Genomic DNA, 25,952 nt, shown 5'->3' with positions numbered 1-25,952 from the left:
ACTAAGAGTCGCAATCCTTCGCTTCTGTGGCCATGGCGGTAATTTAAAAATATATTTCCTTGGTGTCCGCAAAGCAGAGGAAATGAGCACATAAGCTCATCTCAAACAACATGCAGTTTCATATCTTTCACTCTGAAATGTAAAATCAAAAATGTTTCTCACAAATTCACAGCTTACACTCCACTATCCATGTCATTTGCATGGCATGCTAATGTCACCTCTTACCCTTTTTGCCAAAAAAAATTCAATAGGTATCATCTCAGAAACTAGCTTCTAAAATTCGAATGAAAATGTGTTCCTGTTCAATCAGAGGGGAAATCAAGCAATAAAATGTATTAGTGGTGCAAACAAAACAATTTATCCTACCAATTGCAGCCCACTTAAGGTAACTTTAAATTCTGTTAAAGGTGGTGTGTGTCGATTAGGAACCTTGTTTCAACATTTTTGCTGTTCCCACCAATTATTGTAAATAACAGTTTAGTAACTGTGAGCCCAGTTTGACAGATGATAAAGCCTAGTTTGGTATCATTAATGAAGTTGGAGCTTAAGTATCATTTTGATTTGAAAATGGCAAAGTAGCTTCAAAAGTAATTCGACGGTGCAAGTCGGCAATCACATAACTCGTTTGCGGTGTCTGAAAATCTCCGCCTCTATGTTATTTTTTTAAAAGAGAACAAATTGACATCATTCCTTGAAGTTTTTGCAGAATTTTCTTCACACAGAGAAGAAAAATCACCGCAGTTTTAAAGATTTGCCGTTGAGTAGTTTTCCGTTTAAAAAATAAATTATAACAGGAAGTCTGCGACGTCACAAACCGAGTTATGTGATTGCCGACTTTCACCGTCGAATTGTAAAACTGTGTAGATGCAATCATTGCAATGATTGCATCTACATCAAGGCTCATGAGCCTTGACTAACACTACACATTTAGCCATAAAATTATGAGGCCTTTTATTCCTGATGATGAGTTTTGTTAACAGAGCAGCAGCTGGATTTCATTGGCAAAGAATGAATCTTATCTAATCGCTAAAATTAATTTTTCAAATCTTTAACAGAAATTGCTAGGAAAAAAATAATGAACCATTCATAGCTCTTTATTTTCCTTCAACTTGCAAAGAACACTAAGATGTAAAAACAGCCTTTTTCAAACTATATTGAGGATAGTAGGTAGGTACTCGTTTTCAAACATTATTTTGGATTTGCAGGGTCAACTTTTTGGATATTTGGAAATATGGATAATCAGTGATGAGGCAATAAGACAACTCAATTATTTGTAACAAAATGCATTTATTAAAAACTGTACAAATCAAAATTATTTACAGAATGGAGAAAATTTACCTAGAATTGTTTTCTTGGTCTGTTAAAGGAATATGTACAACAATCGACCATTACAAGTTTTAAGAGAAATTATAGATTACTTACATTTTGTACTTACACCTGTTTGATACACACTAAAAATATTCAGTTTCATTCACATAAAAAGATAAAATTAATAAATATGATTTATTAAAAAAAACTTACTTTGTATTTACAGCTTTTAGCCAAAGACCACTGATAAATCTCTTTCATTTGGGATTTGAAAAATTCATGGGGCATGCTGCGGATCAAATGCTTTCCCTCTATTGCTTTCAGCAATATAATTTATTAGATACGTACATTATTGCTTTCAGGCCTAGTTACATCACCTCTAGTTAAATTTAAACTCTTCTTAAAAAACAACTATTAATGCTTTTTTTGGTGAATTTTGGGTTTGTATGGTACATTTAGTGGTCCGATGACATTTTCGGCTCTGGTGGGACATCTAAATACTAAGAGCCGCCTTGATCTATGATCAACCAGAGTACTTTTCAAATTTTACCAAACTATCCCGTCATAAAATGGAAGTTAGACAATGCGCTTCATTGGTCGATGTATACTCTCCTTACTTACTAAGCTATTGAGAGGTCACCTGTGAGAGGAAAAAAAGAGTCTTTTACCTTGGAGGGTTGATTTCCTCAATACTAATATGGGCAATGAATCTCAGACGCATTTGAAGTGCTGGCCTTAACTTCCTGATAATGGCTTCAACATCATTCTTCATTATGTCACCGACAAACATGTACTTAATATGGTACAGCAGGTCACAGATTGGGTCCATGTAGTTTAGATGGTCCACTGATTGGTCGACCTGTGCCAGGGCATTGTATAATTCAATTGTCAGGTCGACGACATAGCGCGGGCGATCGGAGTTGAACCGCTGCAAAAAGGGGCCGATTAAATGACACAGGAAGATGAACTGTTCTTCATGTTTGATTTTAGGGAGCAGTTTTTCCTTCATAAACCTGAAAAATTCAAACAAAAATATGAGACGCAGGCTTTTTGATATGCAAGCTGAGCTTTTGAAACACATTCAAAGCACATGTGAGCAAGAGCACAAGTGACTCCAAATTCAATACTTGAATTTACCGATGCAGTTCTTTTTCATTTTTTTAATACAGCTATTTTTGAAACATGAAACACAACCCAGTAGAAGGAGCTAAATTATTATTATTATTAGTCAAGGAACCTTCAAAAAGTTGGAGATGGTCTTGCAATGACACATTCTTTTCAGAAGTGTAATATCCAATCAGTTTTTTGATCTTAAAGATCACTATAACCCTTGCTCCTTTCATCGGACCAAATTCTGGTGTTATCAAAATGTATACAATGCAATGCGTACGTTTAAAACAATAGCTAATGTGATGGGTGCAGTGGTCCAGCAACAGTTCTTAAAAGAGAGGAAAAAAAGAGATTAACGAAAAAGTCTTACGTGGGGAGTGTTGAGATATGACCGACACCAGCATGATGCCATATTGCATGAGCCAAAGCTAATGTATATGCCAACTTTGAGGGAAGCAGCGAATTGTGAGTCAGCTTGAAATTCAATAACTGGAAAGGTGAGAAACGGTACTTCCATTCTAGGAGGCTTGGACAGCTAACAATTTCTTCGAGCCGATCATGAAGCACTAACCAGTATGAATCCGGAAGAGCAGACATAATGAGACCAATACTATTTATCCACATATGTATTTCGTTGGATGGTATTGCATTGTATCTGTGAAAAAGATAGAGAGATAGGGAATTAATGCTAAAGAAAAATTAGAGGAAAGGCTAAGGAGGACACATGTTTTAAAAATTCCTTTCAGTTGAGTTGAAAGACAAGTTATTTTTTCCCTGAACTGTATCAATTTTCCAACATTACATAAAGAGCCGTGCGTAAAAATGGCTAAATCCTCTGTGGCGCTAATTGCTTTCATTTTTATAATACACATAATATGCACCTATTACAGAGAGATTATATTCCTGGAATTTTTAAGTCCTAAAAAATGTTCCTGTATTCTGGCAGCATTGCTAAGTTGGCTTCTTAGTTTGATTACTTTTGAACCCTAGTGACTGCAGTTTGCGCTAAAATTCTTTCAAAATTGTGAAGTTTCATTTAATGTTTGATTTTAGAATAAAACATCACATTAAACTGTCAAAGAAATTATTTTTGATTGTAAACCTTTTTCTCAGTGTTTTGCTCGTTCCAACCCATAGCTTTTAGCCAGTTCTGAGCATCATAGACCAACACCCCCCCCCCCCCCAAAAAAAATAAATTAAAAAACTCGACAATTTTGTGATATGTATAACACAACTAAAATAATCCAGTGGAGAAAATGGTTGCTTTTGCATTAACGTCTTTACAAGATAACTCTACAGTCCAAAGGTTTTGTCAAATTACTTTTGGTCCTTCTTTGTGAAGCTCTTTTCTTTGAATCCATACCAGAAGAATCCATTTTTAATTTATAAACGCAAATCAAACACTAGACTTGATTTTTTGATGACATACATTTTTTGTTAGGTAATCAAAACTTGACAGAGAGGCGAAAATAATGAGTGTTTACCCTTTGACAATAACATCCAGAAGTGCATTTCCTACAACACTTGGAGGTACAGGAGTTGCCATCAATTCAACGCAAGTGACATACAAGGCATGGGCTGCAGGATTTGGAAACTCATTGAAACGCCAGTCAGTTGCTGGAAAGTTACTTGTACCTGTCATTGTTTCAACAATCCTGTGGATCAAAACAATGTCATAGAGGATGAATAATTGATAGTTTGAAAATCAAAGCAAAATCGTTGGGAAATTCTGTATCATTGGTTCATTTGAGCTTCAAGCCATCTACAAAGCAAAACTGTTGCAAAATAATATCAACTTGAACTGTAAAAAGTAAAACAAAGTCAAGGAGACAAAAGTCAAGGAGACAAAACATTTTACAAAACTCATTGCAGGATGAAGTATGTAATTAAATTTCTTTTAATCTGTAACCTTCATGAACCTCACAAAAAAGTAATTTCATGTTACTTACTGTAGAATAAACTACACACGAAAGTTGTTCGATTTCACCAATGAAAGTAATGTGACAAGAAGTGTTTTTCCTAGACATGGAAAGGAGATCTTGCGTGAAAACTGATGAAGAAAAGAAGATACTTGACACAAATCAACAAAGAGGTAAAAGCAGGGGAAGACAATGAAAAAATATTCGGATAAAAAAAAAAAAAAAAAATATTTTTGCTTTTATTGTTAGGAGAAATGAACCTTGTTCAGCTGCTTTAATTGTAGATTATTTGAAATGTAGATGTTTCACAAGATAAAAAAAAATTCTTTGAAGACAGGACATAAATTTAAAAACATTCCAATATCTAATCTGCATCTGATACTGATTAAAAACTCAAGACTCAGGAAAAAAATACAATTAATTGTGTTGGACATTTTTTAATAAAAAAACTGACCTGCGAATTAACTGGACATAATAATCTAAATCAGGAATCCAAGATGTGCGATCACTTTGCATATAGGCAAGATATGCTTTTGAAAGACCCCACCCAGGTGCTCTTGAAACGTACAGAAAACCAAGGACTGCAGAGACCAATTTACGTTTCAACAGAGGACGATCCCGGAGCTTCTGCTCATAATAATGTAAGGTATTATACAAGTAAGTGACTGGCCGATCTGGAAAAATGACAATAAAATTTTGCATTTTAGAACACAAATTACAAAAAAAGGAAAAAGAGAGAAAGTATTGAAGCATCATATGAGATTTGTTTGAATTTTTATTTATTGATTGATTTATTTAGTTCTTTATTTGCATTGAATTATATTTACAAAACGGAAATTTTGTCAGTGTAAGACTAATGCTTTAAATAATTTTTGTGGTTATATTGTAGTCACCTAACATGAAAATATAGATTACAATTGGTACTAATCTGAATGAAAATTATACTGGGCCCTGTTGAGGATTAGATAAAAAAAAGTCCAGTGGAATTGTGATAAGCTGATTTTGTCCAACTTTGGCAAAGCTCTGAGTAATGCGAATTTCAGCTTGAGTTGAAAAATACAGCATGCATTTGGTGGATGAGCATTGAACAATAACACATTTTTCTGGGTAAGAATAGTCAGAAATTTTACAGATGGCAGCGTAGCCATTGTAAAGTTAAGGAGGGCCACAGTACCCTGCCGCACCAGGTGGCCTATATTGCCAATACAGGATCCATTAGTTTTTCTTTTCCTTGTAACTTCTAGTACAGCATATTCTCAGTACAGGATTTATCGTCAGGAACTTCACATTTATGTCTGACTAAATGCAAAAAATGTGTCCAAGGTAAGGGGATTTTCTATTAAGGTGAAAGTAAGATTCTGACTTATCCCAAAATCAATAACATTACAGTACAGGGAAATAGATAAAATCAGAGAGAAAACATGACTGATTTGAACTTCTCACTTATTGAAATTTCACTGTCAAATAGAAACTATCGTTACGGTCAAAGCAGGGTCTTGCAACATTCCTCCTGCTGTTTCAGGTACAGAAAACAAGAAATGTCTGTTTTGCTGGCCTTATTAATGATGGTAATGACCAAAAACAGAGACAGTCTTTTTTTGTGCCATGGTATCATCAGAGAGTAATGAATGGCTACAAAGATGACAAAAGATACTACAAAACTTACCATGGAATTTGTACAAGCAACCAAGGTGTTCCAAAAGAGTCTCCAGGGTTTTGGTAATTGACGGAGGCAATTCTAAATACCGATGTATCACTATATCAAAGACCTGCAAGGAGAAAAGATTGAATAAAAAAAAGGAGGCAATTGCTCTTGCTAAAAAAAAAATCAAAAAAATCAAATAGTTTTTTAAAAGATGAGATCGAAAGGATGTTTACCATTCTAATAATATCCTGTGTCCATGTTAATTTTGTTTGTGAATTTTTAAAGAAAAATAATATAATACGAGTTTTGTTGTTTTTGTCACCTCTCGCTTATTACATGAGGGATTCCATATTCATCAGATGTGCAACCGATCAGTTGGTGCACTCAGTCCTTCTTTCCTGTCATTTGTGATATCGGTGCAAGCACACAAAGCTAATTACTTCACCATCTGCTTCAGGATTAATTAGTTTCCATTTTATTAAAATATTATTTTTTGCCCAATATCATTACTTAATACCTTAAAAAGATCGTCAGGTGAACTTGATGTGGCAGATGCAAAGAGGCAAAAACCAATGGGATAATTTTATACTTGCTACTGTTCAAAAGAAAAGGGACTTTAGCATGATGGAATCAGAATTGGCTCATTAATACTGAAGAATGGAAGAGTGTTCTTCAAACGGTTTCGGGGAAAAAAGCTCTTGCAATATCATCCTAAACTGGGATTTATGGCAGTTTGAAGTTTGCATTTCAAAAAGAAGTTTAAAAAAGCTATCTAAAATCGTAATGCTGTGTTTAATTAAAAAAGGAAACAATTTTAATCAGACTTTGGCACACCTAAAATGATAGTCACTGCTCGAGTGATACCACCACAGCATTGTTCATGCAGTGACTTTATTCGCGACTTTCACACCACTAAAGGTTTGGGAGAGCTTGCGAAAGGTTCTCAAAACTTACTGGAAGAAATCTGAGACAAACATTGCCAAAGTAAACAGGTAATGACTGGTATGATGAAGAGGAACCACTGGTTTGTTCAATTATGCCCTCTGGAGCGAACTTCTCTGGGTACTTTCTGTGGAAAGCAAGATGTTTTTCATGCCTGCAAGAAAATTTGGCGTATTAATACATAATGTAATTTATGTGTGTATGTGATTTCACTTGGTAAAGGCAGATACTGCCACCATTGACACATCTAAGAATGATGAGATGAAATCAATGCTACTTTAAAATGGAAAACTGACTTCAGGCTAGATCAAAGTGGAGAAAATCAAGCTGTCATTTGAAGTTATGTTCACCATGTTAACACTGGTCTCTGAATGATAATTTGGAGGTTATATCCTTGCATTTCTAACCCTTGAGACGAACCTGATAAAGTTATTTTCGACTTTGAGTGATGATTTCAATTTAGTGGATTTTTAGTGGCAAATAAAATCTTCGTTCAAAAATACACAGTAGGGTTTCATTTTGGACAGTCATTTTCATAGATAACTGAGCTATATTTTGCAAAACAGTAGAACTATTTCTGGCTCATTTTCATGAACCATTAGTTTCTCTACTTGGACTGGTGCTTTTAATAATGAGCCATAGAAAGTATGCAGTTCCTTAATGTAAAATGTAATCCAATAAATTGAAGGTTCTGATATTTTCATTTGGAAATTACTTTCCCAGTCATTTGGAGGAAATCCATCATACTAGCCACCGTTGTGACAAATAAGGCTAAAGAGCCTTATTGTATCACATTTAATTAGATAAAAATACTTCAACTAGAGTATGACTAAAAAATTACCAATTTGATTGCTTCCAGTGCTCAGGAGAGTTCTCTGCAACAAATTCTTGGACTCGATTTCTAAATTCAGATGCTTTGAAAAGAAGTAGTTGAATGATGAAAAAGCAGACCTGCGCCTCATTGCCCTCTTGAGTCCGTAAAGCCTGAGCAAAATAATAAAAAAGATAAAAACGATAATTTATAATCACAATGAATGAGAAAACCTTTATCTGTTACAGAAGAAGGTATCCTTTACAATTGTTTTTGAAAAAAAGTATATTTTAAACTATACATATGCCTGATAATGGGATTGTACACAGTTTGTTTAAAAAGTTACTCATGCCTCCAATTAGAGTCAACTTTTGAAGAGACTTCTGAGAAACAGGGAGAAAAACTACAGATACCATTTTTGAAGACTAAAAAAGGTGTGCTTCCGGCCCAAAGGAGGAGTAACGTTTTGGGCCTTTTCCGGCCCCACCTGGATTTTGCTAAATGTTTCATATTTTCAAAGTACTAGTCTTAGGTAGACTCTGTGCCAAATATTAGACCGAACGGAGCCCATGCAAGGGCGCAGCAGCGCCTCAAACCCAAAATCCTGGAATCGAAAAACAATTATTTTCGTCGACTTTTTCGACTGTTATCACTCTTCCAGCACATGATTCTTATGTATATTTTTGCGTACTTTTCGTTTCTGGCCTTTTTAAAGGCCTCCGATAAATTTTAAGGGGCCTTATGGCCCATTGTTGCCATTTTTGGCCCATTTTTAGGGGTTTTTTCCATTTAACACATTCAAAACTCAATTTAATCCAAAAACTGTGTACATTTTTGAAAAGTACGTAAAAAAATGAATAAACAATGTTCAGTAAAATTTTTTCCTATGTTGCCAAATTTCCGAAAAAATTGGTCCCAAAGTGTCAAAAACGGCAAAAAATCGATAAATCGCCGCGTCTAAGGTTCAAGAAAGTGGAGTACATTTTTCATACTGTACCAGATAACAGCTCTTATCCATCCATACAACATACCAAAATATCATAGTTGTACCTGGATTCCCACGATGTGAAAATTGACCGAGATGTCGATTTTAGCGGCCTTTTTATACTTGAAGGCAGCTCTTTTGAATGTTTTTCGACCTTAGTCACCCTCTATGGGTGTGTACTATATGTATTTTTCTACGTACTTTTCATATCTGGCCATAAAAATGGCTTCCTGTGAATTTGGAAAGGCCTAACGGTCCATTGTTGCCAATTTCACCAATTTTTAGGGGTTTTTTCAAGTTTACGTGTGTGAAACTTAATTTAATCTGGAAACCGTGTACAATTTCGGAAAGAACGTAAAAAAATACATAGAAATGTGATTAGTACCTTTTCCCTACGTTGCCAAATTTTCGAGAAAAATCGTCCTGAAGCGTCAAAAATGCCAAAAATCGGTCTAATATTTAGCACAGAGTCTACCTAAGACTAGTGCTTTGAAAATATGAAACATTTAGCAAAATCCAGGTGGGGCCGGAAAAGGCCCAAAACGTTACTCCTCCTTTTAATGAATTCAGTTATAGTACTCCATGCCTAGACCCATATGGTGGAAAAAAGCAAAAATAAACCAAAAATTGCTTTCTTGGCTGATTTTGGTGTATTGAATTGAACCTTGCTACACACCAGACAGAAAAAGCATCAACATTAATAGAACTTACAAAAAAAGGTGTTAAAAAGGTTAAAAGGTGTTTGAATGTCTAATTTCAACTGTTTCAGTGACCTTATGCATAAGCTTAGATGCAAAAACGTCATTTTTGGCACAATGTTGATAAAGTAACTTCTAAGGACACAAATAAAATGGTGTGTATAAAATGAAACTAAAAATGACAATACTTCCTCTACCCTAGGGTAGCGATAAAGTAAAAGGCCTGCTTTCAAATTGAGAAAATTAAAACAATTTATTACCAAACATAAAACAAGTCGGTCGATGGTGAGAATATTATATTTCCAAATCATATTATTGATCGCATCAACTCCTTTATTGATACGTTGACTTTCTTCAGAATTGGCAAATTTAAAAACCAAATAATCACAGAACTTGCGCAAATGAGCTGACAATGCTCTGGCACCAATTCGTTCTAGAATTCTGAAAAATTACCAGAAAATTATACAAAATCAATAAACAAGAAAGATTGGACAACAAAAACACAATGCATTAAAAATACAAGAAAAGCCACAGTTTTTTAAAAAAATTTAAAATTACGTATATGTTGAATTTTTATTTTTTTAAATCGACATAGGGGATGCCGCAAAAATCGATTCCTCCAAACAACTAGAACATGCTTACCAAAAAAAAACAAAAAAACCACACAACTCAAAAATTGATTTTGACACCGATGGTGCTCAGTTCCTGAATGAGGATATAGGATGACAAGACACATCCTTTAACTTCTTCCTTCAACAAGAGGTGCAATAAACCACCGGACAAGATTAGAACTTGATTATTGCTATATGTGTATGCTTCTTCATCAACTTTTCATGTTAGTTCTACATAAAATTCATGACTGACGATGAGATATAACATTTTCCATGTCCATCAATTTAGGTTTCCTTAGTGAAAAAATTCCAACTTTACTAGAGCTGAATAAGTTACTGAAATAGTCTTGACATACTCTACAGTCAATAATAGTTTTTAGTTTACTATTGCATTCAAGAGAAATTTACAAAGGCCGTGTGTCAAAGTGAAGGGAAGGTTTTACAAGGCCTAACTTGGGTAAAACGTCACATTCATTTTCATAGACCACTTGGACTCACAATTTTTAAATTGACAGGGAGTTGACAAGGATGAATCTTAATATAATGCACTCTTTCTTATGAGTTGCTTTCAGAAAGCTTTGACAAATTTACTCTGTACAATTTGAAACTTTTATGAGGAAACAAACAGGGTGTCCCAGATCATCGCTACCAGGTTTCTTACTCGGTTACTTTGGGTTGGACAAATTTGGGGACCACAGGGTGGTGGGGTCCTGTCTTTGAGAATCGGGCTTTCCTGAACGATACATATTAAAATTATTTAATCAAAATCAGGATGTATAAAAAATTCTGACTCAAATCAATATAAAAAAGTTGAAAATCAATTTGTTCAATAATGAGCATTCTAATAAAGAAAAGATAGGGCATGAACCGAACGAGGCCGATGTAAAATAAAAAAACAACCAAGTAGAGCAAGTAATATGATAAGTTTAAAGAGTTCTCTGGTTTCAAATATCAGATGGCGTTGCTCCTGAGTTAGCCAACGCTTCCAGAAAGAGCATTAACACATCGAGAAGGGCAAGCAGATGCTAAAAAATTTCAGGGGTGAAACATGAAAAAATATTAGGAGAAAAACTTCAAACTAACTTGTAGGCTATGGGGTTGATTCTGTCTGTTTCAAGGATGAGTTTCCATAGTAAGCAGAGGAAGAGAGGCGGGCTACCAGGAACTGAGAAGTGAGCTATGATATCATTTTCATTTGTCATTGAGGCCCAATTGTGATACTCTTCTTCGACAGCTTTCTGAAAATTCAAATTGTTTTTAACTTCTGATCATTAGAAATTATCAGTATAAAATGGGTCTCTCGCTAGAGTCTCACTAAGAAATATGTAATCGTAGAGCCAAAAAATTCACCAAAGTAGAATTTTGACGTAACAAACAAAGCACTATAAGCTACTGCCTTCGATCGGGCTAAAATGATTTTCATGAACTCTTTGGATGATTTTCATTTTCATTTTTTTTTCATTTGCTTGATATATCTAAGCATAACAAACAGACAAACAACTGCCGTTATGATGGAGTGCACAGGCTCTTGATGAATTAGAATTTGTAATAGGTGATAATGATAAATTAAATTAATACTTGATTCTAAAGTATAAAATGTGAAAAGAGGTAGAGTACTGTTACAAAAAAATATGAGTAAGTTGAATAGGGGCAAAAAAATGTTGCCACTTCCACAGGCCTCAAACTCGAAGCTGTAGGATTGGAAAAAAGCACGTCTCCAACGTGCTACAGCTTTGGTTGGAAATGGAGGCAGCATCTATTCTATTACAGCTTTCTGTTTTTTTTTTTTTTTTTTTTTTTTTTGAAAAAGGAATTTCTAGCTGGTGGCTGGGTGCCTAGAGCAAAATCTAGATTTTTGGAATTTCTTACTGTGTTTGACTGTATCAAAAAAGAAAGGAATATTTCAAAATTGAAAAAGAAATAAGAGAGTAGAAACGTCTTGGAATCGCATCTGCCAGCATTCACATTTTTTTAGGGCCTAACTAATGCTACAAACAAAAGGATAAACACCTTCATTAATTTCTTCTACTCAAAGGAATGATTGAAGGTATGATCATGAATTAAAAAGAAGTCAATTTAAGAGAAGGACAAAATCATAAAGATAGAATGGATGCACGAATATTTCATAAAAGTATTTTCACACATTGACTAACTAATCTTTCCATCAACAAAGATCCTTACACTTACTTTTAACTGTTGCTTGTTCTCAATGGGAACTGAATTTTGCTGGAAGAATTCCTGCAGTGCGGAGGGAAAACAAATCAATGTGTGATTGGCCCAACTGTGCGGAGTGTTTTGCATTATTGTATTAAGTAATTCTCGACACCAGCTCCCTGAGACCGGATCACCGCCAGTCCCAGTAACATGCATTGATCTTGCCAAAGTTAACACCAATGCTCGATTTAACTCTTCCGACTCAGCTGATACAAGGGTTTTTGGTTCACTTAAAAATCTTGACAACTGAGGTTGTACTTCTGCACTTCCTAAACCCGTGATCAGTTTCAAAGCAGTGCTTTCGACGCTAGTAAAATTTGAAAACAAAATCGATTAATAGAATAGTTGAGGAGACCTCTATCTCTATATCTAAGTGAGTCATGGGAGTAAGCCTGTCATAGAACTGCAATTAAAAATTCAAACTTCATAGATTGGCTAAGAGTAAAAAGTAAGCTTACCTAAGATCATCTCATGACAAACATAAGAAATAACTTAATTCACACATTATTAATTTTTTTAACCCATGTCACTCAATAGTGCATGTGCAGGAGCCATTGAAAAGTTTACTTGTTACTGACCAACAGTGTCAAGATTAAAAAATTCATGATTTGAACAATTCCTCAGGATGGTGTGATTACCATTTCTTTGAAGATGCTGTGACTTTATAAATATCAAAGAGAAAAATTTGTTATCACAAAAAATCTTCATGTCATTTGCTGATTTATTAGCTTTAATTATCCAAAAATAATTTTTTGGCACCTTGAGCTGAATAATGGGAAACACTATCGCAGTATAGATTCAAGAACTAGGAGCTATTGAAATAAAAAAAAAAATCATAGGACTATCTTTTCAAATGTATTAAATAAAAAGAGTTAGGTGCTAACCATTGTAAGTAGTCCCTTAAATTATTTCATCAAAAAAATTAGTCCTGGAAAATCTTTTCAATTCTTTTGCCCAAATGCTACTACAGTTAAAAGCTCACCAGGTCGGAATGCATCAGGACCAAGAGGTCATTCCAACACAGCAGGGTTTCTGAGGTAAACGGACTTTAAATTGGCAAAACAAAAACCGGGACAAAGCCATTATCACAAAGATAGCAAGGTTTTCGACTTGGTTGGTTTGACTGTAGTTCGACAATCTGTTCAAATGCTACAAGTATTTCTAGACTGAAAGGATTGAAGACTTGACAGCTTCTACAAATACTAGAACTCCAGGGTGGTAAAAAATATTCTGGGTACAGCAAATTCTTGGCATAAATATTAACATTAAGACCTACATATCAACAGTGAAACTGAAAAAATGCGTACCTATATTGCAGCATTTCAAAATCTCCCCCTTTATTTTATATTCTGGAAGAAGGGCAAACCAAAGTTTGAAATTTTCAAAGAATATTTCTTCCACAGAGAAGAAAAATCGCCGAAGTTTTCAAGAGATGACAAATAGCAGTTTTCCATGTAGAAAATGAAGTACAACATGAAGTCTACATTGCCGCAAACCAAAATATGCATTTCTGCAGTTTCACCATTAATATGCTGAAAGATAAGGAGAATGCTATGTTTTTGAGCAGATTTGAGTCAGTGATTTGAATTAGCTTACCATAAATGAAGCTGTGTTTGATTTGTTTGTGGTACAGCTGCCAAACTGTGAAGGTGGGATAGAAGCTGGACTCGATAATGTGGTTGAATATGATGCATTCGGTAACTGAACATTTCCAGCAAAGTGTACAGAGTTCCCCATGCATGTGACTTAAAAACTGTGGGCAGCAGCTGACCTGTGATGAGAAAATTGGCAAGTATAAGGTTAGGAAGCCAACAAAATGAGAAGAAATGGAAGAATCCAAAAATTACATTAATATTATAATAAGTGCCTGTTGATTGAGTCTTCACCATAATTTCTTGGGTGAATAAGTTTCACTAAGGATACATTTTAATGAATACGTGAAAAGACTTGGTTCATTTTTTGAAAAATTATCAATTTCGTTTCTGACTTCCTCAATAAATAGCCAAAGATAAACTTCATTTTCTGAATTAGGTAAAAGATAGAAGTTCTAGGAAAAAGCTACTTACTTATAAAACCTTTTATTCCCAGTGACTCTATTTCAGTATACACTAGTAAGCGGCTGTAAGTTTCCACCAGAGCTGGAGCTAGAGCCATGCTTGATTTAGATTGAGCAAGTTTTATGACATGTGTCACAATACTGTGTATAAGGCTCATTTTTGAATGGACCGTCAGTGAGTCTAGGATTGACATTGAGAGGGGAGTTGTTGGCCCATTCGATAGAGCTGCATTGTTTGGCAATGGTGTCGGAACTTGTGCTGCTTGCGCTGGGCCTTTCTGAATTGAGTCGACTAAAGCAGTCATCGGCCGGGAAAAATAGTCAGAATTTGTCGAGTATGCATTGCACAGTAAAGCTATTCTATAATCGGAACCCATGCTTAAATTTGTGTTTGGAAAAACCAAATGCTGCAAGAAACTAGAAATAGAAGAAAAAAACACAGAATGAGAGTTGAGAGTTTCAGAAATACACTTTCATGATAATTCTAGAACATATGATAAATTTCAGGTGCTTCCGTGTCTTTACGTTTTGCAGACTTGTACGGTTACTTCCTTGCAAAATCTAACAGTAAATTTATAATCATATGAACTTAAACATTCCTTTTAACCAGATTTCTCTAAGTCTTTGTTGAGTAATAAGTCTCAAATTTGTTCTGGTGTATCAATGCAACTTTAAGGAAAATGTCAAGTTACTTCATGTCTAGTGTGAGAACATTGGTGAAAGTATATACTGCATTCCTGTTGCATCCTGCATTGCTGCTCGTTCTTCGAGAAACAATTGTCAGAAAATCAGTTTAGTGCAGTCATTTCTTTGTTACTTGCCACGAACTCGAAACAGGGAGAAAAATAAAGAGGTGGCTGAAAGGCAGCATAGTGTTGTTGATTTCATGAATTTTGAGCATGAACAATGATTTTTGAGCTCAGACGGTTTTTGGGCTTTAAAGCCATAAAAAAAGTTGGTTCTACAGTGCGACCAAAAATATAAATTATCAAGGCCGAGGATTTGTAGCACCTAGAAGTCATACTCATTTTTTATAGAATGGTGCAAGAAACTTTGTTGCCACAATTTTTCCTTGTCTACTTGGCGTCTGAAGAAGACGCGGTAGCTATATTATTCAACATTCCTAAACTTGAATTTTCTATTGAAATGTGATTTTCTTTCTCATAATAGTTTAGGGGTTGATAGAAAGTATTTGGTATTTATTAACAACTTTTTTGTTTCAGTAATATTCATTCCTAAAGTCAAGAGTACATATTCTCATACAGAAGGCATGAAAATTAAATGAATAGTATGACCTGAAAAAAGGAGCACAACAGAATAGAATCTAAAAAATGGGCCAAACAAGACTAAAATATTAAAAACACTGAACAAGCTAGACTTTGGAAGCATTTAAGACTCATTTTTAAAAAAAAAAACTAATGAAATTGAGTGGCAACCTGATCCCTGTTATAGTCACGCTTTCACTGAAGATTAGCCAGTGTACTTACTCATGGTGGTTCTGAAGTGTGAGAGGAATGGGTCGAGTCATATTCAGTTTCTCGGTTTGAGCCTTTTTCAGTAAATGGATCCATATGCAAGTGGCTGCCATGTGGTGAGTGCAAAGAGCATGGTTCACATCAGGCACAGGTAAAGGCTCTTTCTCCGGATACAATAAATCATAGAGTTTCAGAACAGGTAGAAAATTACTCAGCTGAAAGTAAAATGCACCAAATTCAAAGATAAAACATTGAAAATACACAGCATTTCCCCCATGAAATTCAAAGAAAATTTGAGCCAAAGTCTCTACAGTTTATAGCAAACTTAGCTGCAGTTCAATGGAACAGGAAAGAACCAGTTAGCTACTTTGACAGTAGGAATAACCCTTAATGTCCAATTTGTGCAGAGGCGTAACTACCATACCTGCCGCCACCGCCGGGCAAGGGGGCGCAGCGATGCAAGGGGCGTAAAATTTTGGGAAAAGTAAACAGGAAAAAGAAGGAGAAAAAGAAAAAGAGAGAAAAGAAAGAAGGCAGAGAGGGAGAGGCAGAAAAGATGGAGAAAGAGGAAAGCAAGGAGAACAAGTACTTAACCCTACCTTTACTACTTACTTTATTTAACTTTGCCCGTGAGTGTTGCCTCTGCCGAGCGGTCTTTTTCGGAATTGAAACTGATCAAAACTTATCTGCAGAGCACAATGAGCCAACATTGACTGTGGGGTCTCGCGCTCTTGTCAATTGAAAATGAAATTGCAGCTGCCTTAAATTTCGATCACCTCACTGAAGAGTTTTCAAATGCTAAGGCGAGACGAAAAAAATTTTGATCATGCAAACATTTCATGTAAGTTTCACATTTTTTGGGACTTGAATTTCCTCTTCACTTTTCTTTCTATTTTCATATCGATTCCTTGATTTTCTTTCATTTATTCAGATCTGAATGACTAGACAGGCAGGGGAAGGGGGGGGTTCGCTGCTCAAAACTTCTGTTATGAAAGGGCGCAGCCTTAGATTGGCGGGGGTGCGCGAAGATTTCTTGTTACGCTACTGAATTTGTAGCCTTTGTCTCACTAGCGGAATTGAGACGGGGTTCCTATTTGTTATGTGTAACCTCAACTTAAGCTCAAGTGCTGACTTAAGAATATTAGAAAGTAAGACCTTTTAATTTACAACAACTAATAATTAAAGATTTGCTCATTTTAGAACTTCTTGAAAACACTGTTTTCGGCCAAACGAAGAAAGACATTTGCTTACAGTTTAAAGGTGAAGCATCTACAATCTCATAATATGATACATTTGAAAGGAACACCATCTCAAGTCTACCACATTTTTAGTGTTTTTCCTTGTAATGCTTTAACCTGGAAAAACTGCCTACAGAAAATAGTTTTCTTCTCACTTACAGGATTCCGTTGAATACTTCCAGATATGAACTGCAACAAAACCCACATGAGGTGGTCTCTTCCTTTTCGAAGATCTCTGTTTGCCAGCTGAAAATGAAGTGAATTTTTTGATAAAACTAAGTTATTTTTTGTTTTCTCTATTCAATAGTGCTCTGTAATTGAGGAGAATCGATTTTGAAAATGATATTGAACATATTTTGACAATAAATTCTGGCTCTCGTGACTAAGTCTAGAGAGTGGGCAGTGTGGTAACCCCTTCTTCTAGCGAGAAGAGGTCGCCTCTCGATTTCTGACCGTTCTAGCCGATGCCCACAATTGGCTCATGCCAAACAATTTTTGTCCATGTGGGAAATAGGGGGGTACAATTGAATAATTATGAGTCAGAATCTTTGAAAATTAAATCTTCGAAATTTTCTGAACAGATTGATGGGAAGAGCTAGAAATGTAAGACACTACCAGATTGCAAAAATTGGCCTCCCATAAAAAGTAACCTATCCTCATTGACAGAAGGGGTTGAGATGCAGCCCATAGTTCAGATCACAACTTACTTTCTCTTTATGATAGGTTGATGAGTCAAACAACCAAAGAAGATGTAAGACGATCTACCATTATTCTGAAAGTTGGAGAGCATCTTTAGGAGCTCACTCTTCCTGCAGTTAGATCATTAGAGCAGAATTTTTTCTGACAATAAATAAGAAATAAAATCCTACTTGAATTGATAATTATAGCAGATACTATCTGAATGAATGATTGAACTATCGAGTTGAGTTATTGACAACATTCAGATTTAGACAAAATTTGATTTCTCTATCAGCATGCAACGTTCAGATATTGACTAATAATGGCTATCTTTTCCTGAAATGTAATTATGATGAACAAGGGCAATCTTAGAAGCAGTACCTTGTCATGAAGTGCATTAACTATGTTAGGGAAGCTTGCAAATTGGAAGAGAACAAAATAGATGAGTTGCGATGATAAGTGAAGCCAAAGCCAATGTGTGCTTGTAGTATCGACACCTTCTCCAACAGGTTGCTCATTTTCACTTCTCTCCATTGCAACAACTGCTAACTCCACAATTTGTTCTTCCAAAACGACACATCGCACCTTTACCTGCAATAACAAAATAATTTAGTTAGGTATATTGCTAAACATTTCTGAGACTCCTTCATCTCTTTGGAGGAGAGGCTTGCTTTAGATCTTGATGGAATTTTCCATTGTGTTTTTTATCATTCAAAATTGCACGGTAGTAAGAAAATTAGCTCACGACTTCAATTAATGGTGAAACTTTCATCTGACCTTTTTCTTTTCACAATTATTCTGTTATAAGACAGCTTTGTAGTTGTTTGCTTAAAAATATAATTGAAAATTGATTGTTTCTGAACTCTCATGGAATCCAAATACAGCATAAAAATTCTGACTATCCTTTGCAGCTGCTAAAACAAATACCCATTATCATTCATTTATACTGTTAGGCCCTATGGTTAGGGGAAACAGATTCCATATTTGCCTAAGAAACGCTCTTGGGGTTGATTAGAAGACACTATTTTGGTTTTTGACAGGAAAAAATAGAATTTTCCAATTTTTGTCCAAAGATAATACATTATACATCCTAAAAATTTGAGCACCTCTGGACGGATATATTCATTAAAATTTCAAGCAAATAGGATGAACACATCAAACATTTCCCAAATCGACTCTTATATAGTAAGCACCTTTTTATTTTACCTTCAATCTAATTATTTTTTTAACAATTAATTATTCTTAAGTGGAAAAAAAAATAAATAAATAAACTGGCAGTGACTCATCCCTGCAGGATTGAAATAGCTGGTTCTTATGCAGTCAAATTCGGTGACATGGTTCTTCAATAATTCTTTGATTGTATGAATAGAATAACCGGAACTCTTGGAGAAACACAATGAAGGAGCAGATGAACATCGTTGTTGTTCCTAAGAATCTCCTTAAAAATGGTTTATGACTCTTAATGTATTTGATAAAAATATTAAAAGTTCCCTGAACAGGTACGGTCAGCAGAAACAAAAATTATTATCTTTATTAATTGATTAATATTGACTCTAATTTTAATTTTTGGAACTTCTTGGCTTTCTTCTCCTTGCAAAATGGTGTGGACCCAGCACAATTTCTCCACCTTGTTACATACAGTTCGGGCCACTTCTTAGTGTTTTTTTTCTTCACTTTATTAACTGAAGAATAACGTTTTTTAAGGAGTGCTTGAATAGAGCAAATAAAAACAGGAAATTTTTGACAACATTAGTACAAAATTACAGGTGATAATTTAACAGGACAATGCCTGAAATATGCTCCCCTCTCCTCCATGCAGCACTCTCATGCTTGTAGCCAAAGAGGTCCCTGTAAGCAAGTTATAGAAATCATTTAATTTGAGATGGTCTCGAGCTGGCCGATGGAGGGCACAGCGCCCGGACTTGATACCCCTTTACTAATAAGCCATCAGTCTTCAGCCAGTATGGCTCACTCAAGAAAAATACAACTAACCGTTTTTTGTAATCCAAGCATTGCACAAACCATATCTCTTGAATATGGTTGTTCCAAAACGTAGCGCAGTAGATGTGTTTGAGGTTCTGACAAAGATTTTTCATACGGAAGGTTTCCTTTCAAGGTAAATTTTAAAGTGGTAGGATCCAGCTTCCAAGGATTAATCAGATGATCAGCATAACCTGAATGTTCCACAACAGGAAGCATTGAAGAATGCCCAATGATGGTAAGCATTTGAGCGACCGATCTGAAGCCTTCAACAAAATTTGAAAGTAAAGGCGCTAGTGTCTGAAAACAGCAAGAAGAGAGTCTCAAGCAAACAGCCAATACAAACAAATACACCTAGACACAGCTTCACAGAAAGGCGAACAGAACATTACTTTAACTATGTATTGCCTACAAAAAATGTTTGCTGTTGGTGTAGTAAAAGCATCATGAAAATGCTGACTCACTCCTCAAAGATTGTAGAGCCCGTTTCAGAAAACTTTGCCTTTATCACTGTATGCACAGGATATAGGTAATTCCCTAATTCTCATGTAAGGCAAAAAAGACAAAGTAATCTGAAACGGGCTCAAGTAGACTGCGTTCAACATATCATGAAATGTCAAAACTCAAAGAAGTTTTGGTTTGTCAATGGAGCTCATGAGGGTGCTATGAATACTAAAATTTTTGTAAAGAGAGTAATTTAAAAAAAAAAAGATGAGACGTTGAGGATTTCTGAAGGGTGCCTACTAGAAAGCAGACACTGTATACGACAATTGTCAATGCAAAATTTTCATACAAAGCTAGTGGAGGTAAAAGCAGAGCCAGGAAATTTCCCAAACAGCTAGCTTCTCTTCCGACTTTTTTAGGCTTCTTTGTATTAACCTCTTTACTTTGTCTCAGAATAAAAACTGGAGGATTGGGTCTAAAAATAGCTTATTTTCCCATCTTTTGGACTCCATGGTAAGTCAAGAAATTTTTTTTTAAAAAAAGTATGAAGGGAGATTTACCCAATGAGGCCAGGCATTGTTGTCCGGGTACTCTTTTTGCACTTCATTGTTGATGAAATAGCCAGGAAGAAGACAGGCATTCCTATCAAAAATATGTTCTAAAACATTGGTCAGTGCTTTGAGTTGAGGAAGTACTGCTGCTGTCAAGTTTTCAGGAAATGTTTGAGCTTTTTCACAGCAGCCCTGATGAGAAGTAACATAAACAACAATAAACAGGTAGAAGTAAATTATTCAAATAATTCAGAAAGGAAAGAAGAAAATGAGAATAAAGGAAGCAATTAAAACAAATTGGTGCTTTTAAGAACATTGCCTTGCATTTAAGTCAAAATTATTTAGAATTAAAATTTAGGAGAATACCTATGCTAGAATGCCTACATACTGAGAATATAGTCACTTTCCTTACTTTCATGCAGGAAAAAAGTGTCTCTACTTGGTACCTAGCCGTAGAACTCTTAAAGCAGTAGGTAAAAAAATTGGAGAAACAATCCCAATGGTCAACGGGCATTAAAAAGCATCGGACAATTTTTTTTACAAGAAAATACTATAGATGTGCTGAGCTTGTTTGCTGATTTGAAGTCCTTAAATTAAAAATTCGGAATGTGAAGGAAAATCCGATCCCTTCGGAAAATCCCTGCATTTGAAAAAATTCATCAATTTGCGTCATTTTGCGTCATTCCTTCAAAATATTTGGACTGCAATCCATGAGAGAATCAGCTCTGTAAGTCGAAATGGCAAACCTATAATGCTCTGTGACTCAAAACCAGGATTGTGAGCGCTTTAATTCAAACTAGCAGAAACAACCTCTCTATAATTTGAAAAGATTTCAGTGGCTTGAGAGGGATATTGCGCATTTAATTAGACTTTCAGCAATACTGTGTCTTACACAGGAATAATTAATACTCAGATTAAGTATGTCCTCTTTCTTTCCTTCTTGTTTTGTTAATCAAGCTAGTGTTATTGAAAAGTTCAAGATTCAAAGCGGTTGAAGACAGTAGAAGAAGCGAAAGAAAACAAAAATTTAGACTTACTCTCATAATCTCACGAACACCTTTGTAGTCAACACCTCCGATTATTTTCCTGATGAGTTGAAAGCATCGAATCCAGTAGTCATCGTTTGTGTACACTAATTTCTCACTCATTAAAATACATTCACACACCATCCTTAAAAGAAAAAAATTTAATGATTGATTCAACATTCGATGCTCATAAATGATGATACAAATTAAAAATTACTACTTTGTTCTTGTTGTGTTCATTTTAATTCCAGTTCATGGACTAACAGCCACTGGCAAGACAGGGCTCACAAAGGTGATAATTTCCTGACAATTTCAAAGACTATAAATGATAATTTCACATTTTACAATTCAATTTTGTTGAGACTAGGATAGTTTTTGAAGGAAAAATAGATTTCAAATGGTTCTTCATGGAATAGTGCCGACATTGGGGTAGGCGTTTGGGGTGAGCTTCACGTTCTAATGGAGTTTGTGTTTTATACACTTATGTGAATGTATGTGTATACATACCGAGCAGAGAGAACATTGTTAGAGACAAAGTTTTCTAGAAGAACGAAGAGTTGTTGAATTCGGCTTTGATTGACTTTCAAAGTTGCTAGACCCAAGAACTGTTTTACGACAGCCTCAAGCTGGTCAGGAGGAAGAGCAGAAATGATCGTCTGTAAAAAAAGAGGATGTTCATGGAGACTCATTATACCTAAAATTATTCCAAGACCAAGTTAACATGTACTGCCCGAGTGTCCATGTTTTGAGTGGCTGTAAGGATAGTTATTTTTTTCACCTAACTTGCAAGGACTTGTGGAACTCTAAAATGTGTGAGGTTCATTAGTGTTTCACTCATTTATTTTTTTTAGAAGGACTTTTTATCAGAATTAGAAATATTACTAAAATTTTATTTTAAAAGAAGTTGATTGAACACACTCCCAAAGTTTGACAACTAAACAAATGATCAACTCACTCAACTCAGACAAAGCCCGCCAATGGTAGAAAATCAATCTGTAATGAAAAGTGACTATTTGCAAATGAGAGCTAAGTTGTGAACACCAATACATCAACGAAAGTGTTTGGTTTTGGGTAAAAATAATGGTGATGTGGTTCTTAGTGTTGAATCATTCAACCATTGGATTTGATTATTCAAAGGACTCTCGTGTTCATTTTTCTGAATCTTTAGTGTCAACTAACACCTGAGGCACAAAGAAAAAGGGCTAAGTAAAATTAAAGTTTATCAGACAAAGTTTTTCACCTGGAGCTCATTTTGAATTTTCAAAATCTTTTCTTTTTCTTCCGACTTGGATCGATGATACATGAAACTGTTGAATGCTTCTTCAATGGTGTCCACTTTCTGAAAAATGACGAGACAAGAAAATATGAGTTTCTTACCATGCTAAAATGCCTAATAAACAGAGCGAAGTATAATTACTGAGACAATGCAGATAGAAAAAGGTGGTCTCATTTCGAGTTGAGACACCATTTCAGAGGATATTGACACGCAGAGGGTACATGCTTTGCCATGGAATCCGAGGCCGGACCACGGTGCTCGGCAGCAATCAGCCTGCTTTAGTAGGTACCTGATACCGTGTGACATCAAGCGGGTACAAGATGCAACCACCATCGCTTATACACTTTGTTGAGACAAAGCGTTCGCTTATGAGCCTAAGCCTTTCATTTTGGTAAAAATAGGGTAAATGGCAAAGTAAAAAAGTTGGAAGCAGACTCTTGGTTGAGTTAATTTGCACTAAAGCTGCGTTCCTGTTCAGTTGATTTGATGCATATTAGACGCAGGTTTAGTTTGACTCAAGAGAGGGAGTACATCCTTAAAATTGAATTAGAAAGTTACTTCTGGCAGCCGTTGGCATTAGTGGAGGTGTTGTCAGCTAAGTTGGCAGTTGTTCACCTTCTGCTTGCAGGCGACTGCGTTGCAATTATTCAATGGCGATCAAGGATTAGCTGCGGCAGGATCGCACGTATCAATGCATCATGCGCAGAGACATAAATTGGCCTACTGTGAATGACTGCCAAGAGTAAACAACTGCCAACTTAGAGTTCGCGCACCATATGTTGAGACAAATGTCAATCTCTGATGAGCTCTGGATTAGCACCACTCAACAGGTTGATACATGCACTCAGATAGCACCACCGAAGAGTGGGGGCATAAATATAATACTTTGACATTTGTCTCCACATATGATACGCAAGCTCTAGCTTACAAAATCTCTAGGGTGCTGCAGCAGTTTCCGTTACCAGCCCTATTCTCAATGGGAATCTTTCAGCAGCCATGTAGAGGGCTCATTACCTACACAGCCATATTTTAATGAGTTATCCTGGTTACCAGGACTTCGACTTTGGCTAAGGCCGTCTTACTGAAGTTTTCCCATGCTGTCTCTCATCTAAAAGCATTCTGTACAACTAGTTGCCTCTACTAATATCATCTTAGGTGCAAACAAAGCATGATAGAGGTGTCGTCAGATAAGTTGGCCAATGTTTACTTTTGGTTTGCAAGGGGCGACAATGAATTTACGCCCCTGCACAAAGCGGCGTTCCCTACTATCCACCTTAAAAATATCCGTCTCATGATCGTATCATAAGGTCCCGAGTTTGATGGTCTCAAACAATGGTTGCCTGGGGCTGGTTCAGTAGGGACGGAGGGGGGATGGGACTTAAAGCGTGGGATTAGCCCTTGTGGGCTATTTGAAGTAGTAAAAAAAAAAAAAAAAAAAAAAAAAAAAAAAAAAAAAATAAGAAAACTACTTATCAACCCGCAACTTTAATGTGGTTGCGCTTTCTGTGTGCCTAAAAATTGAAGTGTTACAAGGTTTGAAGGGATTAAAAAACCTATCCAAGCTTTTTCTATTGCTTCTGGGAGAGTTGGTTTTTTTTTTTTTTTTTTTACCAATTTCAAAATAGCCTATGGCTAATCCTACGCTTATTACCCCAGCCCCAGGTGACCATTGCCTGAGTCCATCAAACTCAGATCACCTGGCCGGGAATCGAACCCGGGACCTCTTGGTCATAGGGCCAGCGCTACAACCACTACACCACAGGAGACCAACTCATGAGGTTGGTCATGAAAACGCCTGGAAACTGAAAGTAAACAATGGCCAACTTATATGACAACATCTCTAATATATTTGAGAGTTTTTTTCTTCTGAATTAACAGCAGGGAGTGCGACCTCTTAAAGTAAGTATGTCCGTTCGCTACTCTGGCCCTATTCTGGCGAATAATAGAGACTTATTCTACTTACGAGCATGTCCAAAAGGACATTGTGAATCTGCTCAGTTCCCATTTCTGATGAAATATCATCAATTTCCTCTAGAAGACACCTCACTTTATCACTTCATTTCATTATCCGCCCATGATCCGGATCCGGCTTAGCATTTTGAAATCTGTAAAACATGTAAACATAACCTAGAGAGCTTGGATGCTTGGTGGTTTTTGCGTTTGGCCCAGATATTCCAGACCAAATTTTCATCAAAAACCAATTCTGTCATCGCTGTCAAACCTCGCACCTAATGTAAACAAACGAACTGCGACATAGTCCGGGACAGTAAACAAAGCGACCCAGAGCGGACTTCCTCGAGATGTTCCAGAAAACTCCATTTCTCATCGATAGCGTTTCATCACCTCGAACAAAAGAACTTTCGGTCGTCCGCCGTCTATCATTTATCCCTTTTCGAGTAAAATCAACATTAACAGTTTACCCCGTTGGGATCTGTTCATGGTGTTTTCAAGTGAAATCGCGGCGAGAGACTCCAGACACCTAATGTAAACAAAGCGGCCTGGTCACCTGGTCGAGATGTTCCGGACTCATTCTTCATTTACGTATCTTCATCTCGACAAAAGAACATTCGTCCGCGTCTAACATTGAAGTGCGGCCTTTCGTAAAATCAAATATCAGATACCCCGTTGAACTGTTCATGTGATTTCAATGAAATCGCGGCGAGAATACTCCAGACTCCTAAATGTTAAACGAAATGCGGCCTGTACTCTGGTCGAGATGTTCCGGACTCATTTCTTCATTTACGTTTCTTCATCTCGACCCAAGAAGTCTTCCTCGCGCGAATCACAGTAACATAATTTCTGGTTACCCCTTGTTATTAGAAGAAAACAAGTCATATTTGATGTAAGTTAGTGATAATATAGTTGTTGATTAAGTGGCTTGTAGCATTGGACTACCTGGCTGCGCTTGCCATAGCTGCCTCTATATCAAGAGATTGGTAGAAAATCATACTGGTATGATGTGCGAAACAGAATCCTAAATCCCTAG

The 25,952-nt window shown here is 36.0% G+C and overlaps 1 protein-coding gene across 1 annotated transcript; it reads right to left on the bottom strand.

The window, feature by feature from the left end:
* Window positions 1-1,267: 1,267 nt before the first annotated feature.
* MED23 (mediator complex subunit 23) lies at window positions 1,268-25,099 on the bottom strand. Its single transcript, XM_072300507.1, has 21 exons — window positions 24,930-25,099; window positions 22,931-23,029; window positions 22,198-22,346; window positions 21,703-21,835; window positions 20,675-20,857; window positions 19,683-19,970; window positions 18,072-18,281; window positions 17,172-17,258; window positions 15,787-15,989; window positions 14,310-14,716; window positions 13,840-14,014; window positions 12,217-12,550; window positions 11,113-11,267; window positions 9,679-9,859; window positions 7,766-7,908; window positions 6,937-7,078; window positions 6,004-6,106; window positions 4,792-5,011; window positions 3,903-4,073; window positions 2,789-3,073; window positions 1,268-2,321 (listed from the first exon to the last, which is right to left on the bottom strand). Exons 1-21 carry the CDS (start codon window positions 24,969-24,971, stop codon window positions 1,973-1,975), a joined length of 4,059 nt encoding a protein of 1,352 aa, XP_072156608.1. The 5' UTR covers window positions 24,972-25,099; the 3' UTR covers window positions 1,268-1,972.
* Window positions 25,100-25,952: the final 853 nt, after the last annotated feature.

Source organism: Bemisia tabaci, chromosome 5 (genome assembly GCF_918797505.1).
Source record: "Bemisia tabaci chromosome 5, PGI_BMITA_v3".
In the NCBI taxonomy this organism is placed as follows: domain Eukaryota; kingdom Metazoa; phylum Arthropoda; class Insecta; order Hemiptera; family Aleyrodidae; genus Bemisia; species Bemisia tabaci.
The sequence above is the reverse complement of the archived record's forward strand: the minus strand, read 5'-3'. Positions and strand labels throughout refer to the sequence as shown.